This window comes from Oncorhynchus kisutch, unplaced genomic scaffold, assembly GCF_002021735.2.
Source record: "Oncorhynchus kisutch isolate 150728-3 unplaced genomic scaffold, Okis_V2 Okis06b-Okis10b_hom, whole genome shotgun sequence".
In the NCBI taxonomy this organism is placed as follows: domain Eukaryota; kingdom Metazoa; phylum Chordata; class Actinopteri; order Salmoniformes; family Salmonidae; genus Oncorhynchus; species Oncorhynchus kisutch.
The window spans coordinates 8,419,096-8,438,953 of record NW_022261983.1 but is presented as its reverse complement, the minus strand read 5'-3'; the positions used below and the strand labels follow the sequence as shown (position 1 = coordinate 8,438,953).

Below are 19,858 nucleotides of genomic sequence, written 5' to 3'. Positions count from 1 at the left end.
ATTATACATATTGCCGTCGGGTAAGTATTCAGACCCCTTCACTTTTTCCACATTTTGTTACGTTACAGCCTTACTCTAAAATTGATAAAATGTTTTTACAAATCCTCAGAAATCTACACACAATACCCCATAATGGCAAAGCGAAAACAGGTTTTTAGAACTTTTGCAAATGTACAAATGCATATTGATATATTTGGTAGAACTTATTTGTTTTTCCTTTGCCTCCAACCCCATTCGATGTGTGGAACGGATGTGGGTGGGGCTAGGTCTACATAAGGGTGCAAATGTATTTTTTTTTACAAAAGCTCTGACAAAGGCCGTGAGGCCGATACGTAAAGCTTATTAAATATCAGTGATACTATCAAGAGCAGTGTGCGGTTTCCTTTTTCCTTCATCTTGTTCAATTGTTGCCATGCACCTGCACATTAGATTGCTCAGATGTGCGAGTGCCTTTTTGAATTTTGCAAATGTATAAAAAAAAAAAACACACTACTGTTCAAAAGTTTGGGGTCACTTAGACATTTCCTTGTTTTTGAAAGAAAAACACTTTTTTTGTCAGGTACTATTTAATTTTCATCTGTGCTAACATAATTGCAAAATGGTTTCCTAATGATCAATTAGCCTTTTAAATGATAAACTTGGATTAGAACACAGGAGTGAGTGATGGTTGCTGATAATGTCCGTCTGTATGTAGATATTCTATAAAAAAATCTGCGGTTTCCAGCTACAATAGTCATTTACAACATTAACAATGTCTACACTGTATTTCTGATCAATTTTATGTTATTTTAATGGACAAAAAATTTGCTTTTCTTTCAAAAACAAGGACATTTCTAAGTGACCCCAAACTTTTGAACAACAGTGTGTTTTTTAGTTGTACATTTTCCAAAATTCTAAAAACCTGTTTTCGCTTTGCCATTATGGGGTATTGTGTGTAGATTGCTGAGGATAAAAAAAAAACTCATGGCTTGGTTTTTGCTCTGACATGCACTGTCAACTGTGGGACCTTATATAGACAGGTGTGTGTGCCTTTCCAAATCATGTCCAATCAATTTAATTTACCACATGTGGACTCCAATCAAGTTGTAGAAACATCTCAAGGATGATCAACAGAAACAGGATGCACCTGAGCTCAATTTTCTGGTCTCATAGCAAAGGGTCTGAATACTTATATAAATAAGGTATTTCTGTTTTTTATTTTTAATACATCTGTAAAAAGAATCTAAACCTGTTTTCGCTTTGTCATTATGGGTTATTGTGTGTTGATTGCTGAGTAGTTTTAATTTTTGAATAAGGCTGTAATGTAACAAAATGTGGAACTAGTAAAGGGGTCTGAATACTTTCTGAAGGCACTGTATATCATTTAGATTTTTTATTGATGATATCCCATCTTTATTCCCTCCTTTCTTTTCTTTTTTAGAGCGATGTTGAATCTCATGAAAAACAATGGCCATCTGGTTGAGGTGGACAGACTAGTGTCTCGGTCCTGGATGTGTCTGCTGACCATAGAGGACTTGGTGGAATGCAGCATACTCATCAACGTGGAACTGCTGGACCTGCTCCAAGTCTTCACTCTGAGGGCCCCTCAAGATGTCACCTATAGCAACAAGCAGGTGAGCTGGACACTAGTTTCCCCCCTGACTACATTGCCTACAGAAAGTATTCACACCCCTTGATTTACTCCACATTTTGTTGTGTCGCAAAGTGGGATTAAAATGAATTTACTTTACTTGTTAACGATCTACACAAAATATTCTAACATTTTGTTTAAAGAAATATACAAATATATTAAACCCCAAGAGTCAATACATGTTAGAATCACATTTGGCAGCAATTACAACTGTGAGTCTTTCTGGGAGTTTTTCACACCTGGATTGTGCAACATTTGCCCATTTATTCTTTTCAAATCTCTTCAAGCTCTGTCAAATGTGTTGTTGATCATTGCTAGACGACCATTTTCTGGTCTTGCCATTGATTTTATAGTAGATTTAAGTCAAAACTGTAACTTGGCCACTCCGGAACATTCACTGTCTTCTTGGTAAGCAACTCCAGTGTAGATTTGGCCTTGTGTTTTAGGTTGTTGTCCTGCTGAAAGGTGATTTCATCTACCAGTGTCTGGTGGAAAGTAGACTGAACAAGTTTTTAATCTAGGATGCTTACCTCCATTCCATTTTAGCTGATTATTTCAACTGATTGGTTATGTGTCTTGTTAAGCAAATTATTACTCTCATTTATTTAGGCTTGCCATAACAAAAAGGTTGTACTTATTGACTCAAGATATTTCAGCTTTGTATTTTTAATGAATTAGTGAAACATTTGAGAAACATAATTCCACTTTGAGATTATGGGGTATTCTGTTTAGGCCAGTGACAATCTGAATGTAATCATAATTTAAATTCAGGCTGTAACACAACAAAAGGTGGAAAAAGTCAAGTCAGGTGTGAATACTTTCTTAAGGCACAGTATATAAAGCCCATTGAGCTACTGGTAAGTCTGCTATATAGCTACATCCAATCAGTTGTTTTTATAACTAGTTGAAGAAGTAATACCCTGTAGGAGTGGGCTATGGTAGTTTAGCGGTCTTAGCCGCTGCCTCCAGAACAGAGGAGTGTATATATAGGAGTACATATCATATACTCCTGCAGCATGGGTTTGAATCCGACCCACAGCCTTTTCAGCATCCTCTCTCCTCTATCTCTATCCAATAAACCCAGAATGTGTTTAAAAGTATTATAGAGCATTGAAAGTTTCAAATCAACGTGTTTTTTAACAATGTGTTTATTTCTGCCCTGCAGTATGTGTCGGACACTCTCTCACATATTCAAAGCAATCTCATCGAGGAGAAATACAGGTGATTGACTTACTGTAACTCATCTGGTTCACTCCTTTCCTTTTGATCTTTGATGATAGTTATTGTACAACATCCACTGTTTTTTGTGGTTGCAGTTGTTTTAGTGAGGCGTATGGCAGAGAGTGCTTGGCAACTGCAGTGAAGCTTCTTGAGAAGATCTGCAAAGGAGTCCGATCCACTTCAACCTACACGCAGAACTTCACAGACATCCCTGTGGCATGCATGAACATGGTTGTCTCAATATCTGAGTTTGCCCGGGCCTTTGAGTCACAGGTATGTGGAGTTCAAGTAGAAAATGTCTGATGACTCATTTAGACTTTGCCCAAGATAAGCGGTTGGCCAACAGTATGTATGTACTGACTCTCTAGATAACAAGGTTATTTATTAAACAGAAAACACATTAAGAAAGACGTCTTTGAATCTGACCACTATCTTCTATTTCGGGGAATTTTCAGGGATGTCACAATACTATATTATCATAATACATAGGTGCCGATACGATATGTATTGGGATTCTATATGGATCATGATTCTTTACTGCGATTCTATGTTCCAAACATATTGCTCACTATATGTCTGCTGCAGAGCGATAAGAGAGAGCAGGAGAACAACGAGTTTTGATCAAGTCGGGGAAATAATAGTTTCAAAACATGTTGGTTCACTATTTAAAAAGAAGATGGAGAACAAGCTCTAAAAGGACAAATACCAGAGTTTTGGTGCAAGTCCATTCTAGAAGTTGTATTTCTATGGTTGAGACATTTCCGAAAAAGGATGGAAATAACTTATCATTCCTTTCAAGGCAACTAAGGATGTGGAAAGAGAGCATATGCATGCCAAGGAGCTGGATCTGCTATCCGGAACTGACTAGTTCAGACCATAGAACAATATTTACTAGAACGGACATTCCCATTTAAGTCAATTGTCTGTCATGGGTGGACCGGTGGCCATATTGAGTGTACCCATGAGTGTTCCAGACAAATTGCTGTGGTTTGAGGGTCTTTGTCCATTCTAGTAGTTGTATTTCTATGGTTGAGACATTTCCGAAAAAGGATGGAAATAACTTATCATTCCTTTCAAGGCAACTAAGGATGTGGAAAGAGAGCATATGCATGCCAAGGAGCTGGATCTGCTATCCGAGGCGATGGTGATCGTCAGATCCTGGATCGGCACAACCTTCAGAGACCGGTTGCTAGCCAGGAGTGTGACCACCTTGTACCTCAGTGTAAATGTCACCACAGAGATAGAGGTGAGAAAATGATTCATTTTTGTTGTGCAAATCGTGATTTGTATTTTTTCATGTGTAGTTCCGGATTGTTTGTTTTTTTACTGACTGCTCTTTTTTTATTTGCCAGATGTGGAACAACATAATCTCTCTCAAGTTCGCCAATGACGATTTCACAAAAGAATGGAGACAAACGTTCACTAGGGACTTGGAGGGCAAATTGAAACAGGTATGAAACTTCCACACATACAGTAGAATTGAGATCAGACTGAAATATCCATTGGTGAAATGACTGAAATACCTTTTCTGCACTTCTAGGAGTCTCCTCTGGATCAGATAGAGATCTACTGTTCCAAGATTGAGGTCCTGAATGAATCTCACCCTCACGTAGCCAAGACTATCGAGAAATGTGCCCTAGAAGCTGTCACCTCACTGTGCCAGGTAAGTAGACTGGTTACACTTGACTTAAATACAGATTCAATATACAGTACCAGTCAAGTTTGGACAAAACTACTCATTCCAGGGTCTTTCTTGATTTGCACTATTTTCTACATTGTAGAATAATACTGAAGACATCAAAACTATGAAATAACACATGGAATCATGTAGTAACCAAAAAAGTGTCAAACAAATCAAAAAGCTGTCATCAAGGAAAAGGGTGGCTACTTTGAAGAATCTCTACTTTAAAATATATTTTGATTTGTTTAACACTATTTTGGTTACTACATGATTCTATATGTTATTTTATAGTTTTCATGTCTTCACTATTATTTTACAATGTAAGAAAAATGAATGAGTGTCCAAACTTTTGATCTTTTATAAGCAGGTATGAGCCCATATTAAACTCATCCGCTTCTGAATGAAATGGAAAATAAACCTTGATGAAGAAGTTGGCTATGACATAAACCTAATCTCTTATTTTAGTAATTCATATCCTGTACAAATCTCAATCTCTTCAATGTTTTTTTCTTCTCACACAGAGCAAGTCTGAGGGTAAACTCTTTGACCGGTTGAAGATCAACTATAAGTTTGGCAAACTCATCTCAACCATCATCCAGAAGTCCTGGCCGAGAGATGAGCGTGGTAATTACCACGAAGACGACGACGTGGTCTTTCAACACCTGCTCTCCTGGACAGCCGCCAAGAACATCTTCCAGCTACACGGTACTTCCATCAGTCTATTTACTCTTCTTCCATCAGTCTATTTACTGTTCTTCCATCAGTCTATTCACTGTTCTTCCATCAGTCTATTTACTGTTCTTCCATCAGTCTATTTACTGTTCTTTAATCAGTCTATTTACTGTTCTTCCATCAGTCTATTTACTGTTCTTTAATCAGTCTATTTACTGTTCTTCCATCAGTCTATTTACTGTTCTTCCATCAGTCTATTTACTGTTCTTCCATCAGTCTATTTACTGTTCTTCCATCAGTCTATTTACTGTTCTTCCATCAGTCTATTTACTGTTCTTCCATCAGTCTATTTACTCTTCTTCCATCAGTCTATTTACTCTTCTTCCATCAGTCTATTTACTGTTCTTCCATCAGTCTATTTACTGTTCTTCCATCAGTCTATTTACTGTTCTTCCATCAGTCTATTTACTGTTCTTCCATCAGTCTATTTACTGTTCTTCCATCAGTCTATTTACTGTTCTTCCATCAGTCTATTTACTGTTCTTCCATCAGTCTATTTACTGTTCTTCCATCAGTCTATTTACTGTTCTTCCATCAGTCTATTTACTGTTCTTCCATCAGTCTATTTACTGTTCTTCCATCAGTCTATTTACTGTTCTTCCATCAGTCTATTTACTGTCCTTCCATCAGTCTATTTACTGTTCTTCCATCAGTCTATTTACTGTTCTTCCATCAGTCTATTTACTGTCCTTCCATCAGTCTATTTACTGTTCTTCCATCAGTCTATTTACTGTTCTTCCATCAGTCTATTTACTGTTCTTCCATCAGTCTATTTACTGTTCTTCCATCAGTCTATTTACTGTTCTTCCATCAGTCTATTTACTGTTCTTCCATCAGTCTATTTACTGTTCTTCCATCAGTCTATTTACTGTTCTTCCATCAGTCTATTTACTGTTCTTTAATCAGTCTATTTACTGTTCTTCCATCAGTCTATTTACTGTTCTTCCATCAGTCTATTTACTGTTCTTCCATCAGTCTATTTACTGTTCTTCCATCAGTCTATTTACTGTTCTTCCATCAGTCTATTTACTGTTCTTCCATCAGTCTATTTACTGTTCTTCCATCAGTCTATTTACTGTTCTTCCATCAGTCTATTTACTGTTCTTCCATCAGTCTATTTACTGTTCTTCCATCAGACTATTTACTGTTCTTCCATCAGTCTATTTACTGTTCTTCCATCAGTCTATTTACTGTTCTTCCATCAGTCTATTTACTGTTCTTCAATCAGTCTATTTACTGTCCTTCCATCAGTCTATTTACTGTCCTTCCATCAGTCTATTTACTGTTCTTCCATCAGTCTATTTACTGTTCTTCAATCAGTCTATTTACTGTTCTTCCATCAGTCTATTTACTGTTCTTCCATCAGTCTATTTACTGTTCTTCCATCAGTCTATTTACTGTTCTTCCATCAGTCTATTTACTGTTCTTCCATCAGTCTATTTACTATTCTTTAATCAGTCTATTTACTGTTCTTCCATCAGTCTATTTACTGTTCTTCCATCAGTCTATTTACTGTTCTTCCATCAGTCTATTTACTGTTCTTTAATCAGTCTATTTACTGTTCTTCCATCAGTCTATTTACTGTTCTTCCATCAGTCTATTTACTGTTCTTCCATCAGTCTATTTACTGTTCTTCCATCAGTCTATTTACTGTTCTTCAATCAGTCTATTTACTGTTCTTCCATCAGTCTATTTACTGTTCTTCCATCAGTCTATTTACTGTTCTTCCATCAGTCTATTTACTGTTCTTCCATCAGTCTATTTACTGTTCTTCCATCAGTCTATTTACTGTCCTTCCATCAGTCTATTTACTGTTCTTCCATCAGTCTATTTACTGTTCTTCCATCAGTCTATTTACTGTTCTTCCATCAGTCTATTTACTGTTCTTCCATCAGTCTATTTACTGTCCTTCCATCAGTCTATTTACTGTTCTTCCATCAGTCTATTTACTGTTCTTCCATCAGTCTATTTACTGTTCTTCCATCAGTCTATTTACTGTCCTTCCATCAGTCTATTTACTGTTCTTCCATCAGTCTATTTACTGTTCTTCCATCAGTCTATTTACTGTTCTTCCATCAGTCTATTTACCTGTTTTAGTGTATGGTCTGATTTCTTGATGATTTTGGCTGCCATATGGTCCCGAAAGACTCTTCTGGCCGTCTTTGGCCATCACTGTGTCCCAACCCTGGTGATGTTTTTGGAGTTCAATTGTATGTGGTGTTTAATAGTTTTTGTGATCTCAATGAGACTTTCTGGTTTCAAATTGAGAGTCCTGTAACTGTCTCAAGCATTTAACCCATCTTGTTTCAGTATCCAGCTGCTTTTACCCCGTATTGTAATGTAAATCATATGTGGTTTTAGGTGCAGATGAAAAGCTGATTGAGCAGCTCTCTGAAGAAGCCAGGGACAGGATGGCCATAGCTATCTCGACCTTCACTGCCATCTCCAACCAGCTGGTCCACGGAAACATCCGGATCAAACTGCTCAACTCCGTCTTGGAGAAGAGAGATACTTTCACAGAGCTGCTGAAAATAGGTAATGAAAGGTTGTGTTTTTTAGGGTGGAAAACGTCCATTACATGTCCATCTTTTTCAGAAATCCTGGTTGGAAGATTCTTTCCTCTGAGAATTCCTCAACCCGGGATTAAAATAAATAAATAAATAAAAACATATTTTGGAACATTTCCATAATTTTGCAACCCAAGTTCTTTGTTCATATGAAAGGATTTCATAATGTTGATAAAGGCTGTCTTCTTTCATTAGTCTTAGTGCTGTTTGCTTATGAAATGTGTGTTTTTGATCTAAATGCAGACTGTCTTTCGGAGAATGAGCGCTACAAGGACAGCGCCCCCATAAAAAGGCTGCTAATGTGTAGGCAGGAGGAGGTGAAAGCTGTCTATCATGAGAAGGAGCTGGTGGAAGTTCTGCTTACCATGAGCCGCAAACTACAGGAACATGTCGTAGGTGGGTGTGTTTGTGTGTGTGTATTCAGTCCACACAAAGCTGGTCTGTGTTTGTGAGAAGTCAAATGGGTGAATGAAAGTAAAATCTTTCCAGGGAAGGTTGCGTTTGGCCAGTCTGATCAGTGGTCCTAATCATTTTCATGCTTTATCCCTCTGTTGCAGTTCAATTTGAAGGCTTGGAAGCAAGACTACAGACCAACATCGAAGCAATGACCCTTGACCAATTCATGGAGGTCCATCCATTTGACCAACTCTCTTCTCCAACGGCCGGTGTAGTCACCTTCTTCGAACTTGAGGACGACGTGAGAGAGATGGCAGAGGTTCTGCACAGATTTAAAGACAGCTACATCTTCAAGTTGTGCTGGGAGAAACAGGCCCGAGACCTTGCCAGAAGAGATGCATATGATGAAGACTATGACCCTGAGGAATCGGTTGACTACTTTGTAGGACCAGTCGAGATACACAGCGATATTTTTCTTCCTTGCTACGCAAAGTACGATAAGATCTACAAATGCCTGAAGAACGGCAGCCTTCGGCTCGAAGAGGTCGATACTCTCTTCAAGGCCTACAGGGGCAAGTACGAAGAGCTGGCGCAGGACTTGGATATCATGTGCAGAAACGACAAGTCGGATAACAAACAGTGGATCCAGAGAAGGGTGCACCAGATTGAGCAGTACCACGAGCTTCACCTGGCTGTGGAGTCTGCTCAGGTCATCATGTTGGTCAAGCAGACGCTCAACCTTCAAGGCAACTTCCAAGTCCTGCAGACACTGCTAGAAGTTGTGAGTTGGTGTGAATTGCCATTTCATTTATTTATCACAGGTTTAAAACAAATGTCATCTTGTTTTGTGCACATTCACTGACGTTGCTAGCTAGCTAGTTACCTTGGTAATAAACTTATTCTAGCCAACCAACTGTCCTAAGCTACCGCTCAAACATAGAAAATGTTAGCAAGTTTGCTTTTGCCACTAGGCAACATTGTATCAGCTTTCTAGCCACCACTGTCCTGGCCACCACTGCTGAAAATGACAGTGCTCGTTAAAAGTTGGTTTTACAAATTAATGCGAGCTAGCTAACAAACAAACTGCATCGCGCGGATGTCGCGCTACACTTGAATTTAAAAAGGTAATTTACATTTGAGCTGACACCCGTGACGTTTTTCTGCATGGAACTAAACTGTGTATTAAACCTTTCAGCCAATCAGAAACAAGTATTCAGCCAAGTACTGGTAGAACAAACAATACTCAAACAAATTCTGTATTTCTCTGTTGTCAGACGCATGAGGACTTTAAGAGGGAGCACCTGGATCGTATTGACAATGACCTGATGCAGACAAAGCTGGTTCTGGTGGACATCACAGAGCCCCGCAGACTGTGTCTCCAGGAGCTCGGCCTCAGGAAAAACTTTGTCATCTGGGTTAAAGAGGCTCTTGAAGGTACACGGGGTGATCATCTTTACCTTCAAGAGAGTAACCTGTCAGTAATCAGTCACTAACTGTATCTATTGAAAATAGACAGTCATGTTTTGTGTAGTTATATTTCATGTGATTATCATGAGGTCTCATGTTATTTGTTATACTGTATCTGAACTGCTTGTCTGCACAATTACCCATTGTGGGATAAATGTAGTGCTATTGGATTAATCAGTCTGTTGTGCTCTATTCCAGATATCAACGAACTTAAAGTATTTGTTGACCTGGCTTCCATCTCTGCTGGGGAGAATGACCTCGACGTGGACCGTGTGGCCTGCTTCCATGATGCTGTCCTGGGTTACTCTCCGATGCTGTACGAATTGAAGCCAGACTCCGGTTTCCAGGCCTTCAAGGAGGTGCTGAAGAAGCTGTGGAGGGCATTGGACAATGACAACAACCTCCCAAAGAAGCTGGTGAGGACGTTTTATGATATTTAACTTACTTTCAACCTACCTTAAATAAGCCAAAACTTCAAAAAGATAACTATCCCTTTAAAAGTGGAAAACTACCTGACTGTGAATGTCCTTATTGCAGCGTGACACAGCACGCCACCTGGAGTGGTTGAAGACTGTGAAGGACAGCCATGGATCTGTGGAACTATCCTCTCTCTCCTTAGCATCAGCCATCAACAGTAAAGGAATCTACATCATCAGTGCCCAAAACCAAAAGAAGGTAGGCCTGAACAACAATCCATAGAATATACAGTTGTTAGTTTCAACCATCTTTAGAATTATCATCTGTTACTCATGTTCATTTTAGCCAGAACTTTGTTCCAACTGCTTACCGACACTTTGAAGTTCGGTTAAAACGTTTACCACTCCAGTGTGTAGAATGATACTTCAGTGGAGTAGAATATTTGTCATAGTTCTACAGTGCCATGCTTCAGCATCATTTTTGTCTTTTTGTCCTTCCAGTTGAGCCTGGACACGGCCCTGAAACTGCAGATCCCAGAGGAGCACGACGAGGGCCATGAGATGCGCCGTTACTCCCTGGAGGACCTGAGGGAACTGCAGAACAAACTCATGCTCATGTCTGGGAAAGGGGACCAGGGCCAGTGTGAGGTGGACCAGTTTGCAGAGGTACTCTACTATTTTTCTTTCTTTAATTTAACCTTTTATTTAACCATGCATGTCAGTTAAGGTTGAAGCCTCTTCTTCAGGGTGAGCTTGGTAGTCATATAGTTATAGAAGAGAGGAGCATTTGGTATGGGATGTTATAAACAAGGATTCACTTTGTGTTCTTTTCCTCAGGTTTTCGCCAGTGTCCAGAGGCTAGCTGTGGCATTCATTGCCCTGTTCACGGCAGGGAACCCCCTGTTCAGACACTGGGAGGCCAACATCAACTGTAGTTCCCTCAGCCAAGACGCCGGCATCATCATGGACTTCAACCTTGGCAGCGTTGTCAGTGTGATTATGGTGGAGGGCAGCATCGTGGAGCAGCTTCCTGAGCTGTGCAGGAAGATGGAGAAGTGTCTGAAGTACTGGAACGACTTCATGGACAAACAGAGATCCAACAATTACTACCTGAACTACTACACCGCCGAGCAGATTGTGTACCTGTGCAGTAAGCTGACTCAGCAGAATGTGTCGACTTTGGAGGACCAAGTTCTCATGATGCTCTCCTTTGTCAAACCCAACTGCACAGCTTCCGATCTTAGGCAAACCTGGCACACACTGCAATACGAGATCCTCACTAACCCACCTGTGCAAAATGAGGACATTGACTTCCAGACTTTTGTTGAGGTGCCGAGCGGTGTACAGGGAGGTCTGGATTTCATTGGAGAGTTGAATCTCTCTTCAGACAATCTTCCAAGTCTTGTGGAGCACATTAGCGGCTCAGGAAAGTTGGACTTGATGTGGAACGCCTACATGAGAGACATGAATTCTTTCCTCCAAGACACTCTTGACGTCCGAAGCTTAGGAAAACTGCTAGAAATTCTGGCCAACATAGGTGATGAGAATGAAGGAGACATGACTGATGAGAAGAAATACAAAAGCATTGAAAGATTGATGCCCAAGGGCCTGGCTATCGGAAGTCCAAACCTCATAGTTTCCCCACACGACGAGATCCTGACTTCTTGCATCTCCATTTACATGAGCAGCAAACACGAGCCACTGCCCACATACGATGAGGTCCTACTGTGCAACTCCTCCACGCCTTACGAGCAGGTGGAGCTGTTCCTCAGACGCTGCCTCACTGCCGGCTACAGAGGAGAGAAGATTTACACCATGCTCTACGGCGATCAGCTTAGCTACGAAGTCAGCTCCAAGGTGGAAAGCTTTTTCCAGCGAATTAAAATGCAGAGCAGGAAGGACTACAGGCTCGTGATCATCTGCAGCTCGGACAGAGAGCATGCCTACCTTCCCTCAGCCTTCAGCCAGTACAGGTTACACATGGTGCCCCAGGAACCCCTGAGCAGCATCCAGAGGTACCTCAACAAACACTACACGGTCCCGTCAGATCAGAGCAGTGCTGCTGCTGTGTTCAAGGACAGGATGTTTGTTGGAGTTGTGTCGTCCAGTAGAGCTGGAGTTGGTGAGTATATTTGGCCTTCAGTTTATGTAAACTCCTGTGTTGATCATTGAATTGGTGGTTTGATATATCCTACTTATCCACTGGATTTATGCTTAAAATAATGACATGTTCTTCGCACTTTCAGGTAAGTCCCTTTACATCAAGAGGCTGTATGAAAAACTGAAACACTCCACCAAGAAGCCGTCACTGCTGAAATGCATCCGCTTGATCGAGCCAAGGGTTGATGAGAATGTTATTCTTCAGTCTCTGCTGAATACCCCCAAGTCGAAAGAGCTCATCTTCCACTTCGATGTCACATCTTCGGTAAATATACTGTAGCCTATTGGTCATTATAATTTGTTTAGTGATAGTTTAACTATTTTTTGATAGAATGTTTACCAATTAGATTCATTTAGTGATATTTTGATGAAATTATTTTTTAAACATGTTTTATCAACAGGTGCGGAAAGGCCTCTATGAGTTTCTCTTTAAACTGTTGGTCTTGGGATATTTGATGGATTCTGAGGGAAGGATGTGGAAATGGAGCAACAAACAGCTTTATGTCATTGAGATCCTACAGTCAACAGTAAACTTGCCCAGAAATGGCCCAAGAACGGTAAATATTTAGTCTCTTGGTGTTAAATCCCATACATTTTCATTGTGATAAGAGAAAAAGAACACTCACACTTTCTTTATATACAGAATGCACGTGCCAACTCCACATTCCTGGATGTGTTCCCAAATGTCTTCTGCCGCCCACCAAAAGAGGTTCTAGATCTGGAAATGAGGATGCGGGAGGACCCCTCTTTTGTAAAGCTTGAAGATCCATTCATGGATGACAAAGAGTTCAGGAGTGAAGCATACCAACGACCCTACCAGTATCTGACGCGTTTCCATAATCAAATCGACCTGGACACCTTCATGTACAATGGGGTGGAAGGCACCTATGTAGAATGTCTACAGATGCTCTTTATGTTCTGTGGCATAATGGACCCATCGTGGGCCGAGTTAAGGAATTTCGCATGGTTCCTAAACCTTCAACTACGAGACTGTGAGACGTCAGTCTTTTGTGATGCCTCTTTCACCGGGGACACCCTCCAGGGATTCAAGAACTTTGTGGTGGACTTCATGATTCTGATGGCCAAGGACTTTGCCACACCGTCCCTCAGCATCTCTGACCAGAGCCCCGGGAGGCAGCAAATGGACCTGACTGGGGTCAGCGATGAAGACTTGGCACCCTTCCGGATCAGGAAGAGATGGGAGTCAGAACCACATCCGTACATCTTCTTCAACGATGACCATGTGTCCATGACCTTCATTGGCTTCCATCTTCAGCCCAACGAACAGAACTCTGTTGACGCCATCGATCCATCCACAAGAAGGGTGATCAAAAGAGACATCATGACCAGAGAGCTGTATGAGGGTCTAAAGTTACAGAGAGTCCCTTTCAATATCGACTTTGACCAACTGCCCAGAGGGGAGAAGATTGAACGCCTTTGCAATGTCTTGGGAATCCAGTGGCCTCTTGATCCTGATGAAACATATGAGCTCACCACTGACAATATACTGAAGATGCTGGCCATCCACATGCGTTTCAGGTGTGGCATCCCAGTCATCATCATGGGGGAGACAGGCTGTGGGAAGACAAGGCTCATTAAATTCCTATGTGAGCTTAGGAGGAGCGGAGTGGCCACGGAGAACATGAAGCTAGTCAAAGTTCATGGTGGAACCAGCTCAGACATGATCTACACCAAAATCCGGGAAGCAGAAGCCATTGCGTTCACCAACAAACAAGACTACAGCTTTGACTCTGTCCTCTTCTTTGACGAAGCCAATACCACGGAAGCCATCAGCAGTATCAAGGAAGTCCTCTGTGATAATACAGTGGAGGGAGAGTGTTTGGTGCCCCATTGCGGCTTGCAGATCATCGCCGCATGCAACCCTTACAGAAAACACACTGACGAGATGATTCAGAGGTTGGAATCTGCTGGACTGGGATATCGAGTCCGAGCTGAAGAGACTGATGAGAAGCTGGGCTCCATCCCTCTCCGCCAGTTGGTGTACAGAGTCCAGGCCTTGCCCCCCAGCATGATACCTCTGGTGTGGGACTTTGGCCAGCTCAATGATCACACTGAAAAAATGTACATCCAGCAGATTGTCCAGAGGGTGGTTGAGACCAACACAATTGATATAGTATACACCAGGTTGATCGCGGATGTCCTGTCTGCTTCGCAGAGGTACATGCGGACAAGGAAAGACGAATGTAGCTTCGTAAGTCTGAGGGATGTAGAACGTTGCATGCAAGCCTTTGTGTGGTTCTACAAAAACCATGCGATGCTGCTTGCTGAGCTAAATCAGTATCAGAGAAATCAAAACGCAGAGAGGAGTGAGAGGAACCAGAGGGAGCCAGAAGCAAGAGACCCAGTCTTGTGGTCTGTAGTGATGGCTCTGGGAATATGCTACCATGCCTGTTTGGAAAACAAGGACAAGTACAGACAGAGAATCTGCAAATACCTCACTGAAACCTACACCCCATTCAAAGTGATGCAGGAGATATCCCTCATGCAGGATCTCCTTCTGAGCGGAGTGCCCTTGGGCGAAACTATTGCACGAAACAACGCTCTGAAAGAGAATGTCTTCATGATGGTGGTCTGTATAGAGCTGAGAATCCCCCTCTTCTTGGTGGGGAAACCTGGGAGTTCAAAATCTCTGTCTAAAACCTTGGTGGCAGACGCCATGCAGGGCCAAGCCGCACACTCTGACCTCTACAAAAGGCTTAAGCAGATTCACCTGGTGTCCTTCCAGTGCAGCCCTCACTCCACACCGGAGGGCATCATCAACACATTCAAGCAATGTGGTCGCTTCCAGGAGGGGAAGAACCTGAACGAGTATATATCTGTGGTGGTGCTGGATGAGATTGGCTTGGCTGAGGATTCTCCCAAAATGCCCCTGAAAACCCTCCATCCTCTGCTAGAAGAGGGATGCATCGATGATGAGCCGCTACCGCACAAAAAGGTTGGATTCATCGGCATCTCCAACTGGGCTTTGGATCCTGCGAAGATGAATAGAGGCATTTTCGTCTCACGTTGCGACCCCGATGAGAAAGAGCTGATTGAGAGCGCTAAAGGCATATGCTCGTCTGACACAATGATTTTGGAGAAGGTCAGGGATTTCTTCCAACCCTTTGCCAGGGCCTACCTAAACATCTGCCGTAAACAAGGGAAAGGTTTCTTTGGTTTGCGTGACTACTACAGCTTGATCAAGATGGTTTTTGCAGTGACCAAGGCTTCCGAACAGAGGCCTAGTGCAGAGAAGATTGTGGAGGCGGTCCTCAGGAACTTCAGTGGCAGGGACGACGTGGATGCAGTCACAGTCTTCACCCAAAGGCTCCAGAAGATACAGATCAACCTGAATCTGGAGAGCATCAGCACCATCGATCTTGTCAGACAAAACATTTCTGCGATTGGCCAGGAGGATGAGTGCCGCTACTTGCTAGTTCTGACCAAGAACTATGCAGCACTACAGATCCTGCAGCAGACTTTCTTCTCCGAGAGCTGCCAGCCAGAGATTATCTTCGGGTCTAGCTTCCCCAAGGACCAAGAGTACACCCAGATCTGCCGCAACATCAACCGAGTCAAGATCTGCATGGAAACCGGTCGAACCGTCGTTCTCCTGAACTTGCAGAACCTCTACGAAAGTCTCTACGATGCTCTGAACCAGTACTACGTCTGCTTGGGAGGACAGAAGTACGTTGACCTGGGACTGGGGACACATCGTGTCAAATGCAGAGTACACAAAGACTTCAGGCTCATTGTCATTGAGGAGAAAGAGGTGGTCTACAAACAGTTTCCAATCCCTCTCATCAACAGGCTTGAGAAGCACTATCTGGACATCCATACAGTTCTCAAGGAGGAACAAAGAGCAGTTGTTGTGGAGTTGGAGAAATGGGTTGGGCAGTTTGTGGCCCTCAATAACCAACACACCATGGCCCCCCAGACATACAAGTACCTACCTCCTGACGTTTTCATTGGCTACCATTCCGACACGTGTGCTTCGGTGGTCCTCCAAATGACAGAGAAGCAAAGGGGAGAGACAGACATTTCCGAGCCCCAAAGAAGAGTCCTGGACGAGGCCAAACTGATCCTTCTGAACTGTGCCACTCCAGACTCGGTGGTTCGGCTGGACTGCACTGTTCTCCCCAGGGTGGAGAGTGAACATCTGGCCAGGATCTACTTTGAGGACCAGAAGCACAGCTCTTTGGCCGACTTCATCTTCTCTCACACTCAACAGGACGAGCAGTGCCATTCCTCCTTCACAGAGGTAACAATTTGTTATATATATTATTTTTTTTATTACCACAATCACATGTAGGCTTTCAATATTGCAATAATTCTTAGTTTTTTCACAAATCTTGATTGGGGGATTCACGTAATCAGGAGGGAATTCTCCAACCAGGATTTCTGAAAACTCTGGCAACTTTAGGACATGACATTATATAACTCTTATTAAATGTTTGTTTATATAGTCCTATTTTTATTTTATTTTACTTTCCAAGGTGACTACCTTTTCCAGACTTTTAACAGCATCAGATGTTGAGCCACTGGAAGAGGTCGTGAACAATGTCGAGCTTCTCTCTCTTCAGCAGTTTGACACTGAGCACTCCTTCCTCAAGAAGATCAGGTTTGACACCTTTTAGTTCATCCTCATCATGCTTTATTGATTGTCCATTAGCCGTTGAGTTGAAACCTTTTGGTCAGGTTAAAAACATTGCTCTCTTCTTAGTCATTTCCTCACATCTGGAAATGGGAGAGAGAATACATCTGGCAACAAAATCCTGATCATCCAGTCAGATTTTGATGAAGAGTCACACAGTGCAAATCTCATTGCCTCCGCCAAGTAAGTGAAGTCTGGAATACATGTCATTAAATAAATACATTTTAAAACCGAAATCTGATTATATCTAATATTTTATCTAATTCATTTCAGATATTCTGCCATCAATGAAATCAACAAATCAAGACAAGTGGAGATGGGAGGCAAGGTCTTCGTCTACTTCATCACTAAATTGCCAAGAATGGAAGGAGGGACATCCTATGTTGGATTTCATGGAGGTGAAGTTATCGTTGGTTCAAACATTGTGCAACATTAGAACATGTTGAAATGGGATACGTGCTCAAAAGACAATCTGAGATTGAAAACTTTTGTAAAAAAAAAAACGTTTATGAAGTTATTCTTTTTTCTAAATCCAATATAGACCCCTGGAGGTCGGTTCATATTGATGACCTCAGAAGATCGAAAGATATTGTGTCAGATATCAAAGCCTTGAGAAACCTTACCATCAGTCAACTGTTTGAGGAGAAAAAGGATGAGCCTGAAGGTGAATGACCTTTAAGACTCGTATTGATGATCATGACAAAATGTCTTCGTACTGATACACTTCTTCAGAAAAAATGACCTGTTGACATAGTTAAAAGAGCCTTGTATGTTTATGCACAGCGATGGAGGTAGATGACATGTACACTGAGACAGAGCAACAGGAATTGGAACATGAAGACCAAACAGTGAGTTTTACACCATTACTTACCCGCCAGTGTTGTGATTGGCTGTGATATTTGTCTATTGATTTCTCTTCGCCAGAGGGGCATCCGTTGTCGAAATGGGATTGCCGTTCTGACTTCGTGGCTGTGTTATTTAGTGCAAATCGCAAATGTAATTTCCTGGTTGCTAAAATTCCACACTCAATTTCAGTTTGTGACAAAACAAGCACTGAAATTGCACAAACAGTGTAGAAATCATCATAATTTTGGTTGAAAGGGCCAATATGACAGGTCTACACTATTTAGCATTATAAACTGAGATATAATCTAACGCTTTAAAAGAGGATGCACTTTTGGATGTTAGACTTAACATTTGAATATTTAGGTGTTATTATTTGCTACAATATTGTTTTGGTATTCTGTATGATGGACTCCCTCTTGTAAATATAACAGTAATACTGCAAAAATTCAAAACAATCCTGTTTGTAGCACCATTTAAATATCATGTGTACATAACCCATGTTATGGGTTAAGAAACTCTGTTTTACTGTAAACAAACCATGTTGTTTTGGAACACCTTCCTCGTGTTTCATGTGTCTTGACCATGTTCCTACTGCAGAGCTGGAGGAGTGTTGTGGACACCACGGCGCTGGTACGTAGCTGTGTGCAGAGCGCAGTGGGCATGCTCAGAGACCAGCTGGAGGGTGGAGTCCGTAGTACCAGGAGAGTGGAGATCCTGCTCACACTCCTGACTGACAACCAACAAATAAGAGGTAGGATAACTACTGTAGTACTAATTGTTTATTTTTAGATTTTTGAAGCGACTTGGAGATTTTTCTTGTAGTAATAAGTTTACCCATTGGCGTGCTATATCTAAGCAGTAGTGCGTGCTAGCGCCGGAGAAGTTTGAAAATTGAGAGACTCTACAAGCGTTCTCCATACTTCTCTAGCATTACCATATCCAAGCTTGCATGGATACAGAACAACAATGGGTCATCATTGACATGCATTCCATTCTCAATGATAATACTCAGACTATGAATGTTCTTGAACAGCTGAATTTCTGAGGACCGTGAAGAGACGTCTTCACTCGTTGCTGTCGACCCATGATGACAACACGCTCAAACTGTCCTCAAATAACTGGGTCATCAAGGAGGCGTCCAACATTGACGCACTGCAGGAAGGAGGGACATTCAGGTGAGTGACCACTATGATTTCAAAACCTCTTATGCCAGTACAAATCCTCATTGTAAATTCAAAGAGACTTTAAAGATAACTTTTTTCAACTAACTCTTTAAAAGGGACATAAGATATTTTTGATTGGCCAAATAACCATACATTTAGCCTTGTACCATATTGCCCATAAACGGCTCTACTAAACTGATTTTCTACTTTTTGTACCAGACACACCCTATGGAAAAGGGTGCAGGCTGTGGTTATTCCCTTCTTGGCCCAGCTGGTCTCTGTCATCGACCGCGACCGCAACCTGGACATTCTGCAGGACTCCAACTCTGGAGAGGCAGTTAAGAAACTCTGGTTGGACATCTTTGGGAACGACAAACTACTCGAGGTTCCCTACACAAAACTGGACCGCAAGTAAGTACTGTACCGTCACAGCAATGGTTATGTTGTTGGACTAGAGAGCATAGAAATCAAATGACAAGAACAGCCATTTCTAATCAAGTTGTTGTTCTACAATGGGTGGACCGGCGGCCATATTGAGTATTCCAGTCAAATTACCATGGTCTGAGGGGCTTTGTCCCTTCTAGTAATTATATTTCTGTGTTCAAGACTAGAGATGCTGTCTTCTGTCAGCTCTGATTCTAGAATGTCAGTGAATCAACAACTCCCTCGCTCTTGCTACTCTATATTAACCCCTCCCTTCCTGTCCCAGTTCAGAGTCAAAGACCATCCTGGTCCAGAACTACATTGGGCTGGACAAGAACATCGGCTGTATCATGCCCTTCAGCTGGAGGATCAGGGACTACCTGGATGAACTCTGGGTCCATGCTCTCCAGCATGAAGGTAGTGGGTTATGACAATACCTCATACGTCTAACTTATTTGTCAGAGATCATCAACTAGATTCAGCCGAGGGACCATTTTCTTTT

At 41.8% G+C, this 19,858-nt stretch overlaps 1 protein-coding gene across 4 annotated transcripts in view; it reads left to right on the top strand.

The window, feature by feature from the left end:
- Window positions 1–19,858, top strand: part of rnf213a (ring finger protein 213a) — a 65,451-nt gene that overhangs the window by 11,399 nt on the left and 34,194 nt on the right. For all 4 annotated transcript variants that reach the window (XR_004206792.1, XM_031813778.1, XM_031813779.1 and 1 more), the window contains exons 11-37: window positions 1,421–1,613; window positions 2,796–2,851; window positions 2,947–3,124; window positions 3,930–4,097; window positions 4,204–4,302; window positions 4,392–4,514; window positions 5,054–5,237; window positions 7,626–7,799; window positions 8,075–8,227; window positions 8,389–9,008; window positions 9,502–9,661; window positions 9,893–10,110; window positions 10,232–10,369; window positions 10,612–10,776; window positions 10,948–12,232; window positions 12,357–12,535; window positions 12,672–12,827; window positions 12,914–16,531; window positions 16,767–16,891; window positions 16,994–17,107; window positions 17,198–17,322; window positions 17,466–17,588; window positions 17,708–17,772; window positions 18,368–18,521; window positions 18,804–18,945; window positions 19,153–19,344; window positions 19,643–19,773. Coding sequence is in view for 3 of the 4 variants with exons in the window: in XM_031813778.1 (XP_031669638.1) it covers window positions 1,421–1,613; window positions 2,796–2,851; window positions 2,947–3,124; window positions 3,930–4,097; window positions 4,204–4,302; window positions 4,392–4,514; window positions 5,054–5,237; window positions 7,626–7,799; window positions 8,075–8,227; window positions 8,389–9,008; window positions 9,502–9,661; window positions 9,893–10,110; window positions 10,232–10,369; window positions 10,612–10,776; window positions 10,948–12,232; window positions 12,357–12,535; window positions 12,672–12,827; window positions 12,914–16,531; window positions 16,767–16,891; window positions 16,994–17,107; window positions 17,198–17,322; window positions 17,466–17,588; window positions 17,708–17,772; window positions 18,368–18,521; window positions 18,804–18,945; window positions 19,153–19,344; window positions 19,643–19,773 (9,038 nt within the window). In the remaining variant the exon portion in view is untranslated. The remainder of the gene's footprint in view (window positions 1–1,420; window positions 1,614–2,795; window positions 2,852–2,946; window positions 3,125–3,929; window positions 4,098–4,203; window positions 4,303–4,391; window positions 4,515–5,053; window positions 5,238–7,625; window positions 7,800–8,074; window positions 8,228–8,388; window positions 9,009–9,501; window positions 9,662–9,892; window positions 10,111–10,231; window positions 10,370–10,611; window positions 10,777–10,947; window positions 12,233–12,356; window positions 12,536–12,671; window positions 12,828–12,913; window positions 16,532–16,766; window positions 16,892–16,993; window positions 17,108–17,197; window positions 17,323–17,465; window positions 17,589–17,707; window positions 17,773–18,367; window positions 18,522–18,803; window positions 18,946–19,152; window positions 19,345–19,642; window positions 19,774–19,858) is intronic.